Below are 22,303 nucleotides of genomic sequence, written 5' to 3'. Positions count from 1 at the left end.
TTTCAGCACCTGATCTTTTTGTTCCCTGGGAGATAAGCTGGCACAAAGTTCTGGGGCTGCAGCTTACCTCCCTAAACACAAATGCTTGGCCAAACCAAACATTCATGGCCAGGGGGAAGTTGGGGGAAACAGCTGTCAGTTGAATGATCGTTTGTCTGACGGTTTCAGTTTTCTGAAAGGAAGCAGAGATTTTGAAACCGGTGAGGAATTGAATCACTAAAGAATATTAGAAAGTTGCAGAACTTTTCATTATTCGACAATTCAGCCCAATTACATAAAAATCCCTTAATGTCGTAATCCAAGAGGGCAGCAGGCTCGAGGGAACGCCAAGACCAGTTTTGCATCTTATAGACGTCTTGGTTGTTCTTGACTTTTGACGCACCAGGAGAGGATCCCATTATGTTTCACTGGGGGAATCTACAGTGGACCTTCTATGTTCACCAGATCCAAGAATGGTTTGATCAGACGTTGGTATCCCACTTTATTGCGTGCCTTCGCTCCCGGACAGACCACTCAGAAGTTCCTCTTTGTCGGCCCGGTAGTCACTTTCCTTCCAGCGTTCTCGCAGTTCCTGCAAGATTCTCCCAATCTCCTTTCCTGAGGAAATGCCCATCCGTCGCAGGTCGTGTCCACTGACAGGGAAGCGGGGCAAGGTCCACTGTTCCATCTGTCGCAAGAGTCGTTCTTCACCCTGATACTTGAGCAGTTCGCACACCTTCTTATGGGCATCCGTCTCTCGGGACTGAAAGAGAACAGTGGAAAAGGCAGACTATGAAGGAGGGAAAATCCTCATGTAAAATGGCGCAGGCACCATAATATATTCACCACATCCTTTGTAAGAAGCGAATCCTGAAATATTGCAGTTCTCACACTGACCACTTGAACGAACACACAGTAGTCTGACATTTTCTGGCTATTGCAGCTCACTTTATAGCTTTGCTGTGCAGACTAGGGCACAGGCTACAGAGGAGTGGGAGGTTTACCCCTTCACACCTACCATGGAAAATTTACATCAGGCGGTCATAAAAGGTGTATAGAGCTGACTAACTTGCAGCAGTGAACTGTTTAGATGCTGCAGTCAAAAGTGACTAGATGTCTAGACAGTTAGTGGGAGGGGGAAGGAGGAGGGGAGGGGCAACTCGTTCCTGCGCCACATAGTCTTCCCCACAGCATGACTAGGGGGGGCGCCTAGGGTAGCATGGCAGTCCAGAACCTATGGAAGGCTCCCAGGGCTGCCATACTGTACATAGAGGCCTAACAAGCCTTGCCTGTAGAAACATAAGAAAATAAAAATAAAATAATAATCACTATATACTGCAATACTGAAGTACTGCAGTAAATAGTATAAGTATCATTGCCTCTCAGATGGAATGGTGGCACACTGCAGCCGTCTTAAAGGTGTATTCTGGGCATCTACGATTGATGACCTATGCTCGAGAAAGGTCATCAATAGTTGATCAGCGGGAGTTTGTTGCACAGGATCCCCGATGAACACCAACCAATCGCTGCTGTTAAATCTTTACATGAAAGATTTTTTTTTTTTTAAATATGCTTGTGGTCCGCCATCAGGGCCGCAGGCTACAGCACAGCATTTTATTGGGGTTTGTTTTATTATTATCTCAGAGACAGAATGGTCTTATTGCTATACTCTTTGAATTCCAGATACATTCTAGGTAGGACTTGTACGATATTGCAGTGAGATGGTTCCTGAGAAATAGATGAGCGAACCTACTCGGCCACGCCCCTTTTTCGCCCAAGCGCCGTGATTTTCGAGTACTTCCCTACTCGGGCGAAAAGATTCGGGGGGGGGGGGGGGGGGGCACCGTGGGTGAGTGGGAGAGAGAGGGCTCCCCCCTGTTCCCCGCTGCTACTCCCCGCTCCGCCACGCCTCCCTCCGCCCCCCCCCCCCCCTGAATCTTTTCACCCGAGTACGGAAGTACTCGAAAATCGCGGTGCTCGATCGAGTAATTACTCAAAACAAGTATATTCGCTCATCTTTAATGAGGAGTGAGAATAAGTAGGCACACAGAATCCCAGGCGAATGACTAGCTGCTGATCCAAATAGTTTACTGCTACTCCAAATCTATGCTGCATGGGATTCTTTCATTAATTAGCCTAGCTTTGCTCTCTCTGTCGATCTGTTGACGATGTACAGGGGTAACCTTACATACCTCCCTCTAGCTGCAGATAGGATATTCTTTCTGCTCCCTTCTCTTATAGACCTAGACTTTCCTAGTTCTGCCTTACAAGACTCTCTGTCTAGTTCACGTTCCATCTGTCAGCCAGTCTTACCGACTAGTATATTCCTTTTTGTATCTCCTTTTCTCTATCCAGAGTAATAGCTAAAAAGTCCCTGATGAACGGTCTATACAGACAGGGAAACACGTCAAACCTGAACCTACTAGAATTCATCATTTTGAATCTATCACAATTCAACTATTTGAACTTCTTAGAATCCATCATTTAGGAGTATGCTTTACCTTCAGATCGAGCACTTATTGTAGTGGACTCTATAACATGCCACGCACTATCTGGATTATAGTACCTTGGACATATCTTGGTAATATATGAACCCAATGCAATATATCAGTCACCCACTCAGTCCAGTTATCACTGAGTGTGCGGCTCTCTGGTTCCAGGTCCATAGGAGGCATGGTTATTGTCTGCACTCAGACACCTGGCAGTCAGTGGAGTGCATCATTTAAGCACTCACTCACTGAACCTCTTGAACTCCTCGGCGGGGTGCTGACGGTGATTAGGTTAGCCTATCGCTGCACGCTGACCCGGCCTCAGTCATACTAATCTGTGTAGTGTTTGTTCGTCTAGGGAACCTGTATCCGTATTGGTGTACATTTCCACTCTTCGCTAGTGGATTTTCCATGCTCCCTATATAGCATCTGTCCGCATGTTTGTGTTTCAGCCCTCAATTTTAAAATTATCATTAATAAAGTTTATATATTTTAGTTACATCTAGACTGTAGGATAGTGTAATGTGTAATTATATATATTAGACCGTTTTTTACCTCTCCAGATCCAGCACGGGTCTCCTCTGCCGCGGCCGGATCTTCTTTCTTCAGCGTGGCAGACGTGTGCACAGTGGGGTTTTTTTTGCATTTTTTTTTTAATCTCATGGCTTTGCAGCTGCCCATGCATCCCTATGGGCAGCTTGATTATTCCCAGACCGGCACACCCAAATGCCCCATATGAAAGCACTTGTGCAGTGATGCACAAGTGTGACCAGCACTCCATTCACCTCTATGTGTTGGAGGGAGATCACAGAGGACAACGATCTCCCATAGAAGTGAATGAAGTAGTATTTAGTAGCTCTATTCATAGAGCATTCGGGTGCACCAGTCCTGGGATCACTTGTGTTTAAGCAGTCGGACCCCAGCGATCAGACATTTACCCCCTACTCTGTATATAAGGAGATAAAGGTCTGCTGCTCCAATGGTCTAATATCTGGTACAGTGTATATTCTACAGTCAGACACAGTCTCAGATCCGGTTTTTGACATTACCCCTGCGCTACTCACATCGATCACATAGTCCTGATATGGCTTCAGAGGTTCCCGGTCCATGTGATCTGCCGTCAGCTCTCTCCGCTCTTTCAGTAAGAACAAGGCCAGCCCCTTCTCCTCCTTCGATATCTTCAGTCTCAGGTCCAGTTTTTGGATGCCATCAGGGTGTGAGAACAATGCAGTCAGAAGGGTGGTGGGTTTAGGAGACAAGTGCGCGGCCTGAGAGCAGACGCGAGAAAACTCCTCTAGATTTCCATTCTCTGGTAATCCTGGAATGCAAACTAAGATGAGAACTAAACCAACTGACAGACACAAGAGCGCCCCCTGTCATCGGTCAGACCTGACGTCTTACTGGGGGAACAGGGGTGCTCTGTGACATTTCACTCATTGAGCGCGGCAGCAGCAGTTAAAAACACTTCTACCTTCTCCTCAGTGTCCTCAGCTGTGACTAACCACCGAAGAGCCCGACCTGATCCTTCTAGATTGCAGGAGCTTTAATCCTGCACCATATTTTAACTATCAACTGGGATTAAAGCCCAGGACCAAGCGCTGTAAATTTACGGTGCTTGGTCCTTACGGGGTTAAACAGTACCGTTGAAAAAAAAATACAACCTGTTCAGTAAAAAAAAGAAGAAAGAAAAAACGAACAACTACGTTGTTGGAAAAATAAGAAAAAAGTTATGATTTTTTGAAGTGGGGGTGGAACAAAAGTTGAGGGCGTGTGGGAAGGGGCAGCATCATGAAGGGTACACCCACCAACATAAGGAGCAACTCCCAGCTGATAGATCAGTTGCATGAGGGGATTGATGTGATTTCCCTCCAAGATTTTCTTCAGTTCCACCCAGATTCTTTCCCCCGAGATCCCACCCAGTCCAGGCGCGTTTTCTCGTATTGCTTCCAGAGTGGATGGACTGTGGTTTCCGGATTTCTCAGCTATCCTTCCATAAAACCTGCGAAACATCAAAGGACCCTTTAAGTGAAAGCGGTTTTCTGGGACTTATGGCCTATCCTCAGGATAGGTCATCAATAGTTGATCGGTGGGTTTCCACTGCTTAAAGATAGAGTGGCAGTCAAGTTATCAGTGCCATCACTTAAGTGCATACAAGGCACAGCACTGTACATGGTATAATGGTGGTGCCTGGTATGGCAGCTCAGTCCCATCCACTTGAATGCTCTCAGGCCATGTGACCCACGGGATCTCCCCTCCGTTCCCCCCCGCCGGCACCCGAATCTTTTCTTCCGAGCGGGCAGGTACTCGCTAAGGGCAATGCTCGCTCGAGTAATTGCTCTTAGCGAGTATGCTCGCTCATCTCTAAGTATAATACAAGATACCATGTGAGATATTTGTATAGTGAGGAGTCCTCCAGAGCAAGGCCCTTGCTTGTAGTCACTCTCCACCCCGCAGGTTAGGGGCTGCGCTTAGGGCATCTAGAGAGTTTCCATTCACCTGAGGTAGCGCAGAATCCGCAGATAATCCTCCTGGATCCGTTTGGATGGATCGCCCACAAATCTAATGCGCCGATTCTTTAAATCCTCGTGACCATTGAAGTAATCATAGAGCGTGCCATCAAATCCTGAGGAAATGATAAATAAAGATGTAAGTGCACCCCGACGGTGCTGATATTGGGAGACACAACTGCCGTGTGGGGGAGGAGCCGTTTCTGCGAGCGTCCTGCGGGATCGATTAACCATGTCTGCTCTGAGTGGACAGAGTACATCCATACCGAGTAGACAGGACTAATCAATATCCGCTATGCATTTTGCAGCGCCTTAAGAGCTCTTTCACACAGGCGTATTTGCGCAGCGCATTATGCAGTTAACAGAACCTACTGATTTCAGTGGCTTTGTACGCATGAGCGTAGTTTTTCGCACGGTGTTCAATTGTGTGAAAAAATACCCAACATGTCCATTACGCAGTACAATAGGCCATTGGAGACAATGGGTCGGCGCAAATACATGAGTCCGTCTGTATATTCACGTGCATAAAAACCAACAGGGTCGGGTAAAGAACACGAACGTATGCGCATATCAGTTGTGTAAATACTCAGCGTATTCACGTGGCCGAAAAGTGTAAATTAACCCCAACTCCCTATTTATTGGTAATTTGGCTTCTTTTCTGGAACAGCCAAGTGGAAGCTGACAGGACCGCTATTATGGCTTCTGTACGAGTCATCATGCACTTTCTCAAATGGCGAGTCTACGCAGGTAAGAAAGGTAATGAGCTTCTCCAAGTACCCAGAAACATGGAGTTGATGGTGAGATCGCGCCTCTCTGCGTCCAGTTCCCAGTCCGTTGTAAACTCCACCTCCGCGTGGCGTCCGTCTGTCCGCAGGTCGATTCTCAGTGTCGTGATTTCAAAGTTCTGATCATTTATCTGAGGAGACAATAAAATGCAGACGGGGAAGGGAAGGAGTAAGAAGAACATGGAGGTAAAATACCACCCGTCACCGCCTGGAGAAAGCACACCCGTATCTCCGCCCCTATTTATGAGCCGCCCTCCTCCAACCTCAGGAGACCCCATGAGACAGGTGGTGTAATGAGTACACTGGCACAGCATGGCGTCTAGAAGAGTGCCCGCCTGCTGACTGATGTGCCTCACCCTCGCCGTCACGGTGCCATGTTTCTCTCCCTTGTTGTTAATAAGCCGAATCCCCTCCTTGAGGAAGAGCTCCTTCATCTGATCGGGGGTGGCGGTGGTGGCAAAGTCCACATCGTGCGGCTGCTTCCCTGCAAGAAGGTCGCGGACGGCACCTCCTGCGATTCGCAACTCGTACTTCTCCCGCACAAACAAATCTGCAGCAACAGAAGTGAACATATCGTCACCAGCGTGTATCATCCCCGCGCGTTATTACCTGTTTAACACTGCCAGCCCTGTCATCACCCCTCATCAAACCCCGTCTATACAATCACTTCCCATCGTCACATCAACATACACCATCACCTCCTGCCGTCACCCCTGTATATACAGTCACCTCCCATCGCCACCCTTCTATATACAGTCACCGCCTAATGCCATCTCCTGCTGCTGCCCCTATCTATACCATCACCTCCCTTAATTGGCGCTATCTATACCATGACCACTCCTGTACACACGTCAACTCACACCGCCACTCCTGTATATACCGTCACCTCCAATCGCCTCTCCTACCTATACTGTCCCGTATACACCGTCACCCTCAGTCTACACCGCTGCCCTCCTGCTATGTACCGTCACCTGCCGCACCCCCATGCCTCTTCCCGGGAAATACTGTTGTCTAGCCCCCCCACCCCCACTTTCCGTCTCAGCCCCCCCCCCCCCCCCACCGTACGTCCCGTCGCCTTCCCCCAGCCCCCCCCCCCCACCGGACGTCCCGTCGCCTTCCCCCAGCCCCCCCCCCCCCCCACCGGACGTCCCGTCGCCTTCCCCCAGCCCCCCCCCCCCCCCACCGGACGTCCCGTCGCCTTCCCCCAGCCCCCCCCCCCCCCCACCGGACGTCCCGTCGCCTTCCCCCAGCCCCCCCCCCCAATCGGACGTCCCGTCGCCTTCCCCCAGCCCCCCCCCCCAATCGGACGTCCCGTCGCCTTCCCCCAGCCCCCCCCCCCAATCGGACGTCCCGTCGCCTTCCTCCAGCCCCCCCCCCCAATCGGACGTCCCGTCGCCTTCCTCCAGCCCCCCCCCCCAATCGGACGTCCCGTCGCCTTCCTCCAGCCCCCCCCCCCAATCGGACGTCCCGTCGCCTTCCTCCAGCCCCCCCCCCCAATCGGACGTCCCGTCGCCTTCCTCCAGCCCCCCCCCCCAATCGGACGTCCCGTCGCCTTCCTCCAGCCCCCCCCCCCAATCGGACGTCCCGTCGCCTTCCTCCAGCCCCCCCCCCCAATCGGACGTCCCGTCGCCTTCCTCCAGCCCCCCCCCCCAATCGGACGTCCCGTCGCCTTCCTCCAGCCCCCCCCCCCAATCGGACGTCCCGTCGCCTTCCTCCAGCCCCCCCCCCCAATCGGACGTCCCGTCGCCTTCCTCCAGCCCCCCCCCCCAATCGGACGTCCCGTCGCCTTCCTCCAGCCCCCCCCCCCAATCGGACGTCCCGTCGCCTTCCTCCAGCCCCCCCCCCCAATCGGACGTCCCGTCGCCTTCCTCCAGCCCCCCCCCCCAATCGGACGTCCCGTCGCCTTCCTCCAGCCCCCCCCCCCAATCGGACGTCCCGTCGCCTTCCTCCAGCCCCCCCCCCCAATCGGACGTCCCGTCGCCTTCCTCCAGCCCCCCCCCCCAATCGGACGTCCCGTCGCCTTCCTCCAGCCCCCCCCCCCAATCGGACGTCCCGTCGCCTTCCTCCAGCCCCCCCCCCCAATCGGACGTCCCGTCGCCTTCCTCCAGCCCCCCCCCCCAATCGGACGTCCCGTCGCCTTCCTCCAGCCCCCCCCCCCAATCGGACGTCCCGTCGCCTTCCTCCAGCCCCCCCCCCCAATCGGACGTCCCGTCGCCTTCCTCCAGCCCCCCCCCCCAATCGGACGTCCCGTCGCCTTCCTCCAGCCCCCCCCCCCCAATCGGACGTCCCGTCGCCTTCCTCCAGCCCCCCCCCCAATCGGACGTCCCGTCGCCTTCCTCCAGCCCCCCCCCCCAATCGGACGTCCCGTCGCCTTCCTCCAGCCCCCCCCCCCAATCGGACGTCCCGTCGCCTTCCTCCAGCCCCCCCCCCCAATCGGACGTCCCGTCGCCTTCCTCCAGCCCCCCCCCCCAATCGGACGTCCCGTCGCCTTCCTCCAGCCCCCCCCCCCAATCGGACGTCCCGTCGCCTTCCTCCAGCCCCCCCCCCCAATCGGACGTCCCGTCGCCTTCCTCCAGCCCCCCCCCCCCAATCGGACGTCCCGTCGCCTTCCTCCAGCCCCCCCCCCCAATCGGACGTCCCGTCGCCTTCCTCCAGCCCCCCCCCCCAATCGGACGTCCCGTCGCCTTCCTCCAGCCCCCCCCCCCAATCGGACGTCCCGTCGCCTTCCTCCAGCCCCCCCCCCCAATCGGACGTCCCGTCGCCTTCCTCCAGCCCCCCCCCCCAATCGGACGCCCCGTCGCCTTCCTCCAGCCCCCCCCCCAATCGGACGCCCCGTCGCCTTCCTCCAGCCCCCCCCCCCAATCGGACGCCCCGTCGCCTTCCTCCAGCCCCCCCCCCCAATCGGACGCCCCGTCGCCTTCCTCCAGCCCCCCCCCCCAATCGGACGCCCCGTCGCCTTCCTCCAGCCCCCCCCCCCAATCGGACGCCCCGTCGCCTTCCTCCAGCCCCCCCCCCCAATCGGACGTCCCGTCGCCTTCCTCCAGCCCCCCCCCCCAATCGGACGTCCCGTCGCCTTCCTCCAGCCCCCCCCCAATCGGACGTCCCGTCGCCTTCCTCCAGCCCCCCCCAATCGGACGTCCCGTCGCCTTCCTCCAGCCCCCCCCAATCGGACGTCCCGTCGCCTTCCTCCAGCCCCCCCCAATCGGACGTCCCGTCGCCTTCCTCCAGCCCCCCCCAATCGGACGTCCCGTCGCCTTCCTCCAGCCCCCCCCAATCGTTCCAGCCCCCCCCAATCGGACGTCCCGTCGCCTTCCTCCAGCCCCCCCAATCGGACGTCCCGTCGCCTTCCTCCAGCCCCCCCCAATCGGACGTCCCGTCGCCTTCCTCCAGCCCCCCCCAATCGGACGTCCCGTCGCCTTCCTCCAGCCCCCCCAATCGGACGTCCCGTCGCCTTCCTCCAGCCCCCCCAATCGGACGTCCCGTCGCCTTCCTCCAGCCCCCCCCAATCGGACGTCCCGTCGCCTTCCTCCAGCCCCCCCCAATCGGACGTCCCGTCGCCTTCCTCCAGCCCCCCCAATCGGACGTCCCGTCGCCTTCCTCCAGCCCCCCCCAATCGACGTCCCGTCGCCTTCCTCCAGCCCCCCCCAATCGGACGTCCCGTCGCCTTCCTCCAGCCCCCCCCAATCGGACGTCCCGTCGCCTTCCTCCAGCCCCCCCAATCGGACGTCCCGTCGCCTTCCTCCAGCCCCCCCCAATCGGACGTCCGTCGCCTTCCTCCAGCCCCCCCCAATCGGACGTCCCGTCGCCTTCCTCCAGCCCCCCCAATCGGACGTCCCGTCGCCTTCCTCCAGCCCCCCCCAATCGGACGTCCCGTCGCCTTCCTCCAGCCCCCCCCAATCGGACGTCCCGTCGCCTTCCTCCAGCCCCCCCCAATCGGACGTCCCGTCGCCTTCCTCCAGCCCCCCCCAATCGGACGTCCCGTCGCCTTCCTCCAGCCCCCCCCAATCGGACGTCCCGTCGCCTTCCTCCAGCCCCCCCCAATCGGACGTCCCGTCGCCTTCCTCCAGCCCCCCCCAATCGGACGTCCCGTCGCCTTCCTCCAGCCCCCCCCAATCGGACGTCCCGTCGCCTTCCTCCAGCCCCCCCCAATCGGACGTCCCGTCGCCTTCCTCCAGCCCCCCCCAATCGGACGTCCCGTCGCCTTCCTCCAGCCCCCCCCAATCGGACGTCCCGTCGCCTTCCTCCAGCCCCCCCCAATCGGACGTCCCGTCGCCTTCCTCCAGCCCCCCCCAATCGGACGTCCCGTCGCCTTCCTCCAGCCCCCCCCAATCGGACGTCCCGTCGCCTTCCTCCAGCCCCCCCAATCGGACGTCCCGTCGCCTTCCTCCAGCCCCCCCCAATCGGACGTCCCGTCGCCTTCCTCCAGCCCCCCCCAATCGGACGTCCCGTCGCCTTCCTCCAGCCCCCCCCAATCGGACGTCCCGTCGCCTTCCTCCAGCCCCCCCCAATCGGACGTCCCGTCGCCTTCCTCCAGCCCCCCCCAATCGGACGTCCCGTCGCCTTCCTCCAGCCCCCCCCAATCGGACGTCCCGTCGCCTTCCTCCAGCCCCCCCCAATCGGACGTCCCGTCGCCTTCCTCCAGCCCCCCCAATCGGACGTCCCGTCGCCTTCCTCCAGCCCCCCCCAATCGGACGTCCCGTCGCCTTCCTCCAGCCCCCCCCAATCGGACGTCCCGTCGCCTTCCTCCAGCCCCCCCCAATCGGACGTCCCGTCGCCTTCCTCCAGCCCCCCCCAATCGGACGTCCCGTCGCCTTCCTCCAGCCCCCCCAATCGGACGTCCCGTCGCCTTCCTCCAGCCCCCCCCAATCGGACGTCCCGTCGCCTTCCTCCAGCCCCCCCAATCGGACGTCCCGTCGCCTTCCTCCAGCCCCCCCAATCGGACGTCCCGTCGCCTTCCTCCAGCCCCCCCCAATCGGACGTCCCGTCGCCTTCCTCCAGCCCCCCCAATCGGACGTCCCGTCGCCTTCCTCCAGCCCCCCCCAATCGGACGTCCCGTCGCCTTCCTCCAGCCCCCCCCAATCGGACGTCCCGTCGCCTTCCTCCAGCCCCCCCCAATCGGACGTCCCGTCGCCTTCCTCCAGCCCCCCCCAATCGGACGTCCCGTCGCCTTCCTCCAGCCCCCCCCAATCGGACGTCCCGTCGCCTTCCTCCAGCCCCCCCCAATCGGACGTCCCGTCGCCTTCCTCCAGCCCCCCCAATCGGACGTCCCGTCGCCTTCCTCCAGCCCCCCCCAATCGGACGTCCCGTCGCCTTCCTCCAGCCCCCCCAATCGGACGTCCCGTCGCCTTCCTCCAGCCCCCCCAATCGGACGTCCCGTCGCCTTCCTCCAGCCCCCCCAATCGGACGTCCCGTCGCCTTCCTCCAGCCCCCCCCAATCGGACGTCCCGTCGCCTTCCTCCAGCCCCCCCCAATCGGACGTCCCGTCGCCTTCCTCCAGCCCCCCCCAATCGGACGTCCCGTCGCCTTCCTCCAGGCCCCCCCCAATCGGACGTCCCGTCGCCTTCCTCCAGCCCCCCCCAATCGGACGTCCCGTCGCCTTCCTCCAGCCCCCCCCAAATCGGACGTCCCGTCGCCTTCCTCCAGCCCCCCCCAATCGGACGTCCCGTCGCCTTCCTCCAGCCCCCCCAATCGGACGTCCCGTCGCCTTCCTCCAGCCCCCCCCAATCGGACGTCCCGTCGCCTTCCTCCAGCCCCCCCCAATCGGACGTCCCGTCGCCTTCCTCCAGCCCCCCCCAATCGGACGTCCCGTCGCCTTCCTCCAGCCCCCCCAATCGGACGTCCCGTCGCCTTCCTCCAGCCCCCCCCAATCGGACGTCCCGTCGCCTTCCTCCAGCCCCCCCCAATCGGACGTCCCGTCGCCTTCCTCCAGCCCCCCCCAATCGGACGTCCCGTCGCCTTCCTCCAGCCCCCCCCAATCGGACGTCCCGTCGCCTTCCTCCAGCCCCCCCCAATCGGACGTCCCGTCGCCTTCCTCCAGCCCCCCCAATCGGACGTCCCGTCGCCTTCCTCCAGCCCCCCCCAATCGGACGTCCCGTCGCCTTCCTCCAGCCCCCCCCAATCGGACGTCCCGTCGCCTTCCTCCAGCCCCCCCCAATCGGACGTCCCGTCGCCTTCCTCCAGCCCCCCCCAATCGGACGTCCCGTCGCCTTCCTCCAGCCCCCCCCAATCGGACGTCCCGTCGCCTTCCTCCAGCCCCCCCCAATCGGACGTCCCGTCGCCTTCCTCCAGCCCCCCCCAATCGGACGTCCCGTCGCCTTCCTCCAGCCCCCCCCAATCGGACGTCCCGTCGCCTTCCTCCAGCCCCCCCCAATCGGACGTCCCGTCGCCTTCCTCCAGCCCCCCCCAATCGGACGTCCCGTCGCCTTCCTCCAGCCCCCCCCAATCGGACGTCCCGTCGCCTTCCTCCAGCCCCCCCCAATCGGACGTCCCGTCGCCTTCCTCCAGCCCCCCCCAATCGGACGTCCCGTCGCCTTCCTCCAGCCCCCCCCAATCGGACGTCCCGTCGCCTTCCTCCAGCCCCCCCCAATCGGACGTCCCGTCGCCTTCCTCCAGCCCCCCCCAATCGGACGTCCCGTCGCCTTCCTCCAGCCCCCCCCAATCGGACGTCCCGTCGCCTTCCTCCAGCCCCCCCAATCGGACGTCCCGTCGCCTTCCTCCAGCCCCCCCCAATCGGACGTCCCGTCGCCTTCCTCCAGCCCCCCCCAATCGGACGTCCCGTCGCCTTCCTCCAGCCCCCCCCAATCGGACGTCCCGTCGCCTTCCTCCAGCCCCCCCCAATCGGACGTCCCGTCGCCTTCCTCCAGCCCCCCCCAATCGGACGTCCCGTCGCCTTCCTCCAGCCCCCCCAATCGGACGTCCCGTCGCCTTCCTCCAGCCCCCCCCAATCGGACGTCCCGTCGCCTTCCTCCAGCCCCCCCCAATCGGACGTCCCGTCGCCTTCCTCCAGCCCCCCCCAATCGGACGTCCCGTCGCCTTCCTCCAGCCCCCCCCAATCGGACGTCCCGTCGCCTTCCTCCAGCCCCCCCCAATCGGACGTCCCGTCGCCTTCCTCCAGCCCCCCCCAATCGGACGTCCCGTCGCCTTCCTCCAGCCCCCCCCAATCGGACGTCCCGTCGCCTTCCTCCAGCCCCCCCCAATCGGACGTCCCGTCGCCTTCCTCCAGCCCCCCCCAATCGGACGTCCCGTCGCCTTCCTCCAGCCCCCCCCAATCGGACGTCCCGTCGCCTTCCTCCAGCCCCCCCCAATCGGACGTCCCGTCGCCTTCCTCCAGCCCCCCCCAATCGGACGTCCCGTCGCCTTCCTCCAGCCCCCCCCAATCGGACGTCCCGTCGCCTTCCTCCAGCCCCCCCAATCGGACGTCCCGTCGCCTTCCTCCAGCCCCCCCCAATCGGACGTCCCGTCGCCTTCCTCCAGCCCCCCCAATCGGACGTCCCGTCGCCTTCCTCCAGCCCCCCCCAATCGGACGTCCCGTCGCCTTCCTCCAGCCCCCCCCAATCGGACGTCCCGTCGCCTTCCTCCAGCCCCCCCCAATCGGACGTCCCGTCGCCTTCCTCCAGCCCCCCCCAATCGGACGTCCCGTCGCCTTCCTCCAGCCCCCCCCAATCGGACGTCCCGTCGCCTTCCTCCAGCCCCCCCCAATCGGACGTCCCGTCGCCTTCCTCCAGCCCCCCCCAATCGGACGTCCCGTCGCCTTCCTCCAGCCCCCCCCAATCGGACGTCCCGTCGCCTTCCTCCAGCCCCCCCCAATCGGACGTCCCGTCGCCTTCCTCCAGCCCCCCCCAATCGGACGTCCCGTCGCCTTCCTCCAGCCCCCCCCAATCGGACGTCCCGTCGCCTTCCTCCAGCCCCCCCCAATCGGACGTCCCGTCGCCTTCCTCCAGCCCCCCCCAATCGGACGTCCCGTCGCCTTCCTCCAGCCCCCCCCAATCGGACGTCCCGTCGCCTTCCTCCAGCCCCCCCCAATCGGACGTCCCGTCGCCTTCCTCCAGCCCCCCCCAATCGGACGTCCCGTCGCCTTCCTCCAGCCCCCCCCAATCGGACGTCCCGTCGCCTTCCTCCAGCCCCCCCCAATCGGACGTCCCGTCGCCTTCCTCCAGCCCCCCCCAATCGGACGTCCCGTCGCCTTCCTCCAGCCCCCCCCAATCGGACGTCCCGTCGCCTTCCTCCAGCCCCCCCCAATCGGACGTCCCGTCGCCTTCCTCCAGCCCCCCCCAATCGGACGTCCCGTCGCCTTCCTCCAGCCCCCCCCAATCGGACGTCCCGTCGCCTTCCTCCAGCCCCCCCCAATCGGACGTCCCGTCGCCTTCCTCCAGCCCCCCCCAATCGGACGTCCCGTCGCCTTCCTCCAGCCCCCCCCAATCGGACGTCCCGTCGCCTTCCTCCAGCCCCCCCCAATCGGACGTCCCGTCGCCTTCCTCCAGCCCCCCCCAATCGGACGTCCCGTCGCCTTCCTCCAGCCCCCCCCAATCGGACGTCCCGTCGCCTTCCTCCAGCCCCCCCCAATCGGACGTCCCGTCGCCTTCCTCCAGCCCCCCCCAATCGGACGTCCCGTCGCCTTCCTCCAGCCCCCCCCAATCGGACGTCCCGTCGCCTTCCTCCAGCCCCCCCCAATCGGACGTCCCGTCGCCTTCCTCCAGCCCCCCCCAATCGGACGTCCCGTCGCCTTCCTCCAGCCCCCCCCAATCGGACGTCCCGTCGCCTTCCTCCAGCCCCCCCCAATCGGACGTCCCGTCGCCTTCCTCCAGCCCCCCCCAATCGGACGTCCCGTCGCCTTCCTCCAGCCCCCCCCAATCGGACGTCCCGTCGCCTTCCTCCAGCCCCCCCCAATCGGACGTCCCGTCGCCTTCCTCCAGCCCCCCCCAATCGGACGTCCCGTCGCCTTCCTCCAGCCCCCCCCAATCGGACGTCCCGTCGCCTTCCTCCAGCCCCCCCCAATCGGACGTCCCGTCGCCTTCCTCCAGCCCCCCCCAATCGGACGTCCCGTCGCCTTCCTCCAGCCCCCCCCAATCGGACGTCCCGTCGCCTTCCTCCAGCCCCCCCCAATCGGACGTCCCGTCGCCTTCCTCCAGCCCCCCCCAATCGGACGTCCCGTCGCCTTCCTCCAGCCCCCCCCAATCGGACGTCCCGTCGCCTTCCTCCAGCCCCCCCCAATCGGACGTCCCGTCGCCTTCCTCCAGCCCCCCCCAATCGGACGTCCCGTCGCCTTCCTCCAGCCCCCCCCAATCGGACGTCCCGTCGCCTTCCTCCAGCCCCCCCAATCGGACGTCCCGTCGCCTTCCTCCAGCCCCCCCAATCGGACGTCCCGTCGCCTTCCTCCAGCCCCCCCCAATCGGACGTCCCGTCGCCTTCCTCCAGCCCCCCCAATCGGACGTCCCGTCGCCTTCCTCCAGCCCCCCCAATCGGACGTCCCGTCGCCTTCCTCCAGCCCCCCCCAATCGGACGTCCCGTCGCCTTCCTCCAGCCCCCCCAATCGGACGTCCCGTCGCCTTCCTCCAGCCCCCCCAATCGGACGTCCCGTCGCCTTCCTCCAGCCCCCCCAATCGGACGTCCCGTCGCCTTCCTCCAGCCCCCCCAATCGGACGTCCCGTCGCCTTCCTCCAGCCCCCCCCAATCGGACGTCCCGTCGCCTTCCTCCAGCCCCCCCAATCGGACGTCCCGTCGCCTTCCTCCAGCCCCCCCAATCGGACGTCCCGTCGCCTTCCTCCAGCCCCCCCAATCGGACGTCCCGTCGCCTTCCTCCAGCCCCCCCAATCGGACGTCCCGTCGCCTTCCTCCAGCCCCCCCAATCGGACGTCCCGTCGCCTTCCTCCAGCCCCCCCAATCGGACGTCCCGTCGCCTTCCTCCAGCCCCCCCAATCGGACGTCCCGTCGCCTTCCTCCAGCCCCCCCAATCGGACGTCCCGTCGCCTTCCTCCAGCCCCCCCAATCGGACGTCCCGTCGCCTTCCTCCAGCCCCCCCAATCGGACGTCCCGTCGCCTTCCTCCAGCCCCCCCAATCGGACGTCCCGTCGCCTTCCTCCAGCCCCCCCAATCGGACGTCCCGTCGCCTTCCTCCAGCCCCCCCAATCGGACGTCCCGTCGCCTTCCTCCAGCCCCCCCAATCGGACGTCCCGTCGCCTTCCTCCAGCCCCCCCAATCGGACGTCCCGTCGCCTTCCTCCAGCCCCCCCAATCGGACGTCCCGTCGCCTTCCTCCAGCCCCCCCAATCGGACGTCCCGTCGCCTTCCTCCAGCCCCCCCAATCGGACGTCCCGTCGCCTTCCTCCAGCCCCCCCAATCGGACGTCCCGTCGCCTTCCTCCAGCCCCCCCAATCGGACGTCCCGTCGCCTTCCTCCAGCCCCCCCAATCGGACGTCCCGTCGCCTTCCTCCAGCCCCCCCAATCGGACGTCCCGTCGCCTTCCTCCAGCCCCCCCAATCGGACGTCCCGTCGCCTTCCTCCAGCCCCCCCAATCGGACGTCCCGTCGCCTTCCTCCAGCCCCCCCAATCGGACGTCCCGTCGCCTTCCTCCAGCCCCCCCAATCGGACGTCCCGTCGCCTTCCTCCAGCCCCCCCAATCGGACGTCCCGTCGCCTTCCTCCAGCCCCCCCAATCGGACGTCCCGTCGCCTTCCTCCAGCCCCCCCAATCGGACGTCCCGTCGCCTTCCTCCAGCCCCCCCAATCGGACGTCCCGTCGCCTTCCTCCAGCCCCCCCAATCGGACGTCCCGTCGCCTTCCTCCAGCCCCCCCAATCGGACGTCCCGTCGCCTTCCTCCAGCCCCCCCAATCGGACGTCCCGTCGCCTTCCTCCAGCCCCCCAATCGGACGTCCCGTCGCCTTCCTCCAGCCCCCCCAATCGGACGTCCCGTCGCCTTCCTCCAGCCCCCCCAATCGGACGTCCCGTCGCCTTCCTCCAGCCCCCCCAATCGGACGTCCCGTCGCCTTCCTCCAGCCCCCCCAATCGGACGTCCCGTCGCCTTCCTCCAGCCCCCCCAATCGGACGTCCCGTCGCCTTCCTCCAGCCCCCCCAATCGGACGTCCCGTCGCCTTCCTCCAGCCCCCCCAATCGGACGTCCCGTCGCCTTCCTCCAGCCCCCCCAATCGGACGTCCCGTCGCCTTCCTCCAGCCCCCCACCGTACGCGCCGTCGCCTTCCCTCAGCCCCCCCCCAATCGTACGTGCCGTCACCTTTCTTCAGACCCCCCACTTTACGTACCGTCACCTTCTCTCAGCCCCCCACCGTACGTCCCGTCACCTTCTGTCTGACACCCCCCTGTATATGCCGCCACTTTCCATTGCCCTCCCCTCATATACTGGCACCTCCTGTCACCATCTCTATATATACCGTCACCTCCATACAACGCTCTCTACAACATCTCACCTGTCAGGGTTTTGAGGCCCTCCGTGAAGAGCGCCTGGAACTGCGGGCTGCGCACCGTCATGGTGGACAGGCGGCGGCTGTGGGAGAGGAGCAGGTGGAACATCGGCGCTAGGACATCATCCTCCTCCTGCAGCGCACGGGTCACATCCTAGAGGAAAAAGGACCTGCGGTGATGTCATGACCACGTGATAACCCACGTGTGTGGGAAGAGTCATACTCTAAAGCATGGCTGACTGATGACACTGTCCCAGTGGCCCCTAGCAACCAATCACAGCGCGGCTTTCAATTTATATTCCTGTCCTGGCAAAAGAAAGCCGCGCTGTGATTGGTTGCTACGGGCAACCGAGATAGTTTCATTAACCTGCCCACTTATTGGAGGAACTGAAGGACCTTTCATGATGTCTGGTCATGTGATCAGGCACAATTGTGGGAGGAGTTTTGGAGGCTTTTCTTTGCAGCCTCACTGGGACGTAATTCATCATCCCAACTGAAAGAGGCGTGCAGCGGCTCGGGGGCCGCCGTCCTCACGTCTGCACTTGTTCTGTACGAGGACCGCTGTCTGTATGGTTCTCTAGCGGCTTCCATAATGTGACGCCATCTGTTTATAAACAGCTAGTTTATTATTATCACTTTTCTAGATGTCATCCCTGCCAGAACAACTGCGAGGACACAAAGGGGGTCTTAGGGGTCTCCTTGTGCGTATAATTAACCCTGTCAGCACCCAGGCTGTTTTGACATTAAATGGGTCTCCCAACTTATTTTAACCCATTAACCCTTTGCAATCCAATTTTGGATTCAGGGTTTCCTAAGGGGGCTTTCTCTTTCTGCCATTATACAATGGTGCCATCTGCTGGCTAGAGCCAGTACTGCGGTATGGAACATACTGTAAACTCCGGGGGGCTTCAGACTCGCACATTTTCTTTCCACCGACTGATCCATGTAGAAGGAAAAAGGTTGTGTGCCGCGTTCCGTCTCTCATCGGCAGTCCGTGTGCCGTCTGATGGGAGGCCGCCACAACTTGCACTCGGCTGTCTGAATGCGCTGAGCGCGATATCAGGCAGAGAAACGCTTGTTGCTATTAGTAACTAAACTCCTTGTTTCCTTATCATTTCTAAGGCCATCGTGATTGGTTGATGCAGACAACAATGACCGATTCCACAATCTCCCCAGGAATGTGCCTGCGTACAAGGACAGGGTGAGTAGTAATGAGTGACCACATGCGGTGACCTCGCCCGCTGCAGTGGTGCGCCGCATGTACAGGCCTTAGTTGAATGGCCGTGGTCAGTGCGCTCTACATTGCAATATACCGCCGCGGGAGCCACCGCAGGGGAGCACTAGTCACCCCAATATACTATCTTAATGATAGGGGGATTGCGGCATGTTGCGATTTTTATATGCAAGAGGTAAATCGCCCTGATTTTCCGCTCATGTACATCGGGCTGCGCTTTCCATAGTTATCCTATGGAAAGCGTTCATTGTGTTACCCACATGCAGATTATCGCCGCGGGTAACAGTGAAATATCGCCCATGGACAGGAGGCCTAATTGTTTTCTATAAACCTACGCACCCCAGAAAGTATTGTCCCTTCTCAGCACCATCTCCCTCTTGATCAGTGTTTCCCAGTCCTCAGGGACCACCAACGGGTCATGTTTTCAGGATCTCCTATAGCGATAGTGAGAAAATCGTGAAAACATCAGCTGTTGGGGGCTGTGAGGACTGGAGTTAATAATAATAATCTTTATATAGCGCCAACATATTCCGCAGCGCATACAAGAGCGGGGGAACAGATAAAAGAAATAAAGATGCAAGACCACGGTTACATGAAGTAATCAGTTGATGGAGACAATAGGGGTGAGGGTCCTGCAATGAGCTTACATACTACAAGTAATGGGGTGATACAGAAGGTAAAGGGCTGGAGATGTGCGTGGTATGGCCAGGTGGAGAGTGAGGGGTGATATACACATAGACAATGGTCAGACAGTAAGCCGCGTGGTGGCTAAATAGGTATGACTGCAGGGGGTAGTTGATTGCGGCTAGCAGGGTTGCAGTCAGTAAGTCAGGGAGCATGTCATCAGGCGGAGTGCGGAGGAGTTTGGTTCAGATGATGTGGTATGCCTTCCTGAAGAGGTGCGTTTTTAGAGCACGCCTGAAGTTTAGTGTGTCAGTGATTGCCCAGATAGATTTAGGTAGCGCGTTCCAGAGGACTGGTGCTGCTCTGGAGAAGTCTTGGAGGCGGGAAAGAGAGGTTTGAGTTAATTCGGATATCAGGGATAAAGGAGAGTTCAGAGTTGGGAAACACTGGCCTTGACTTACACATTTTTTCACAACATTGACGCCATGATAGCATGGTGGCTGCAAACACTTTTTTAGGGGTCTGTTTTCCCCACTGGAAAATCACTGAAGTAAAAGCGGGGTGAGTGGGGAGAACATGAGGAACCCCTTCAAAGTTGTTGCTATGAAGAAACCCCTGAGCATTGGCCGCCCGATGAGCAGGAGCGTTGCCTTGAGGCACCCACCTGGAGGAAACCTGCAGACCTTCATGTAGGGTGGGGTGTACAGATCCTACGGAAATGCTGGCTTTGCAGGCAATCTCTTCCACAGTCAGTTGGCGGTCAGGTATAACCACTTGCTGCACTCACACATTTATGTTGTCGGACTAGTGGTGCGTGGCCGAGGAGTCCTTGGTTCATTCTTACACAACGTTTGGCCTTTTTTGAACTGTCGCACCCACAAATATACATTTTTCACATCAATGACGCCTTCACCGCACGTCTCACTCAACTGACAATGAATGTCAATGGGTGTCATTCCACGCAAGTGAAGAAAACGGATGATTATACGCTGTTCTTGGAACGTGAATGTCGCCATTTTAAGCATTGAGAACATTTCTAACACCAGGCGCTGTTACGTGGGTTCTGTGCACCGGACGATGCTGACGTCTGCCATCCTCGAAGAATGCCGGCGTCTTCTAGAGCAGGGGTCCCCAACTCCAGTCTTCAGGGACCACCAACAGGTCATGTTTTCAGGATATCCAATAGTAAGAACACCTGTGGCAATGTCTGAGGCACTGACAATAATTACATCACCTGTGCAACACTTAGGAAATCCTGAAAATATGACCTGTTGGGGAGGTGTGAGGACTGGAGTTGGGGAACACTTTTCTAGACTGTGTCCCATGTTTCTATCTGCTCTATTCCCAAGAAGAAATCAGTAGACCTTAGGACTTAAACGCGACCCATATTTGGTTCTCAAAATACCAATGACCCTTATCTGAAGCGCCAGTAATGATATAGCGCAGGCGGCCATGTTTTCAGTTTGTAATTTCGCCACTTTTATATTTTTATGTAAATACCCAATGTATCATCTCTATACAATGTATCATCTTAAAGAGGAGGGTCTCTTAGGACTCATTCACACCACCATTATGGGAGCAGGAAAACAAAATCCTCTTTCCAAAAGGATAAGTCTTATGAACGGCTCAGACCGGATCTAGCTGATTATAATGCAGTTCATCTGGTTTCTATTATGGTGGCCGATGTGCGGCGCTAGTTCACTCTGCACTTTAACCCTTTCAGGACCAGAGGTTTTTTTTTTTTAGTTTTTTTCACCCCCACCTACCAAGAGCTATTACTTTTTTGTTGAAAATTTCTTTTTATTAGAGACTTTATGCATACAAACATTGTACAATGCAAATATTATGATAGGCATCAAGCCATAACTTTTTGATGGTACCATATAATCTACGGAAAACTTAAAAAGAATTTTAGTGGGGTGAAATTTTAAAAAATGCAATTGTGCCATATTTTTTATGGGGAAAACAAGAAAAGGGAGATTTTTTTTTACTGCAAAAAAAACTTTTTATTACGTCTATTTTTTTTACACTTTTATTTAGTCCCCACAGGGGACTTGAACTTGTGATTATTGGATCACTTGTACTATATTTAGCAATACTTTAACTGGCATTAATTTACATTGAGTTGAGAACCCCAACTCAATAATGAGTTAGTCTACCTTTTTGGGCGATCACAGCTTTTAGAGCTCTGGGAACCGATTCTACAAGTTAGCGAACATCCTCCATACTCGGTCGCCCCATGCCCACTGCAGCAGCTCATTGCATTGAGCGCACATTTTGCAGATAAGATCTCACCGTTCTTTCCAGCAGATCCCAAACATATTTTATGGGGTTACAGTCCGGTGAGTTTGGGAGCCAAGGCAGTGTGGAGAATTCACTGTCATGTTCCTCCAACCGCTCCCTGGTGATCTGAGCTCGATGATATGGAGGGTTGTCCCGGTGAAAGATGGCGCTGTGGTCGGAGAAGACATTCTGCAGATATGGGTGCAGATGGTCCGCTAACAGGTCCCTGCAGTGTTCACCATTCATGGATTGTGTATGATGACCAACAATCCTAGGCCATGCCAGGAAATTGCCCCGAGACCATGGTACCGTCACCACCAGCCTGCTGAACCCCAGCAGTGCACCCATGGGATAAGGCTTCATTTCTGTTTATGCCAAATGTGGACCCGGCCATCTGTATGGTTCAGCATAAAACAGGCCTCATCACTTCCGACGACCTACTGCCATGTGTCTGAGGTCAACTAACCTCTTTCCAGGCCCCATGCAAGGTGTTGTTTGTGATGATGTAGGGTCATTAGGAACACCCTTGTTGGTCTTCAGCTATCGAACCCCAGTCGAGCCGAATGGCCATTGTGGAAATTTGTCTACCTACCCAACTGTTATACTGCTGGGTCAGCTGGTCCACTGTAGCACGTTGTTGCTGAGATGCCAGACGTGCCACCTGACTCTTGCCTCTAGGATCAACCACACATGTCCTGCCACTGTGTGATCTTCTGTCGGATGTCCGTCCACAGTTCAACCCGTCTTGGTACACTCTTGATACCGCGGTTTGGGAACAGCCAACCAGTGTGCTTTTCCAAAAATACAGGCCCCAACAGTCTGCCTGTGGTCAAAGTCACTGAAGTCACCACCTTTACCCATGAATGCCAAATATTGTCTTCTTCTGCACAGAGGAGAGATCAGCACATTATATGAGAGCAGAGCCTGGTACCGCGTTACTGATCACAGGCTCGCTGTTCCTAATGCAGTGATTAGGTAACAATGATTAAT

At 59.2% G+C, this 22,303-nt stretch overlaps 1 protein-coding gene across 1 annotated transcript; it reads right to left on the bottom strand.

Annotated features, from left to right (window-relative positions):
- Positions 1 to 226: 226 nt before the first annotated feature.
- TRNT1 (tRNA nucleotidyl transferase 1) lies at positions 227 to 17,348 on the bottom strand. The gene is made up of 7 exons (XM_066596956.1): positions 17,179 to 17,348; positions 6,117 to 6,310; positions 5,753 to 5,891; positions 4,965 to 5,091; positions 4,274 to 4,467; positions 3,533 to 3,786; positions 227 to 742 (listed from the first exon to the last, which is right to left on the bottom strand). The coding sequence occupies exons 1-7, from the start codon at positions 17,279 to 17,281 to the stop codon at positions 482 to 484; spliced, it is 1,272 nt and encodes a 423-aa protein (XP_066453053.1). The 5' UTR covers positions 17,282 to 17,348; the 3' UTR covers positions 227 to 481.
- Positions 17,349 to 22,303: the final 4,955 nt, after the last annotated feature.

The sequence above is a fragment of the Eleutherodactylus coqui genome, chromosome 3 (genome assembly GCF_035609145.1).
Source record: "Eleutherodactylus coqui strain aEleCoq1 chromosome 3, aEleCoq1.hap1, whole genome shotgun sequence".
Classification (NCBI taxonomy): domain Eukaryota; kingdom Metazoa; phylum Chordata; class Amphibia; order Anura; family Eleutherodactylidae; genus Eleutherodactylus; species Eleutherodactylus coqui.
The sequence above is the reverse complement of the archived record's forward strand: the minus strand, read 5'-3'. Positions and strand labels throughout refer to the sequence as shown.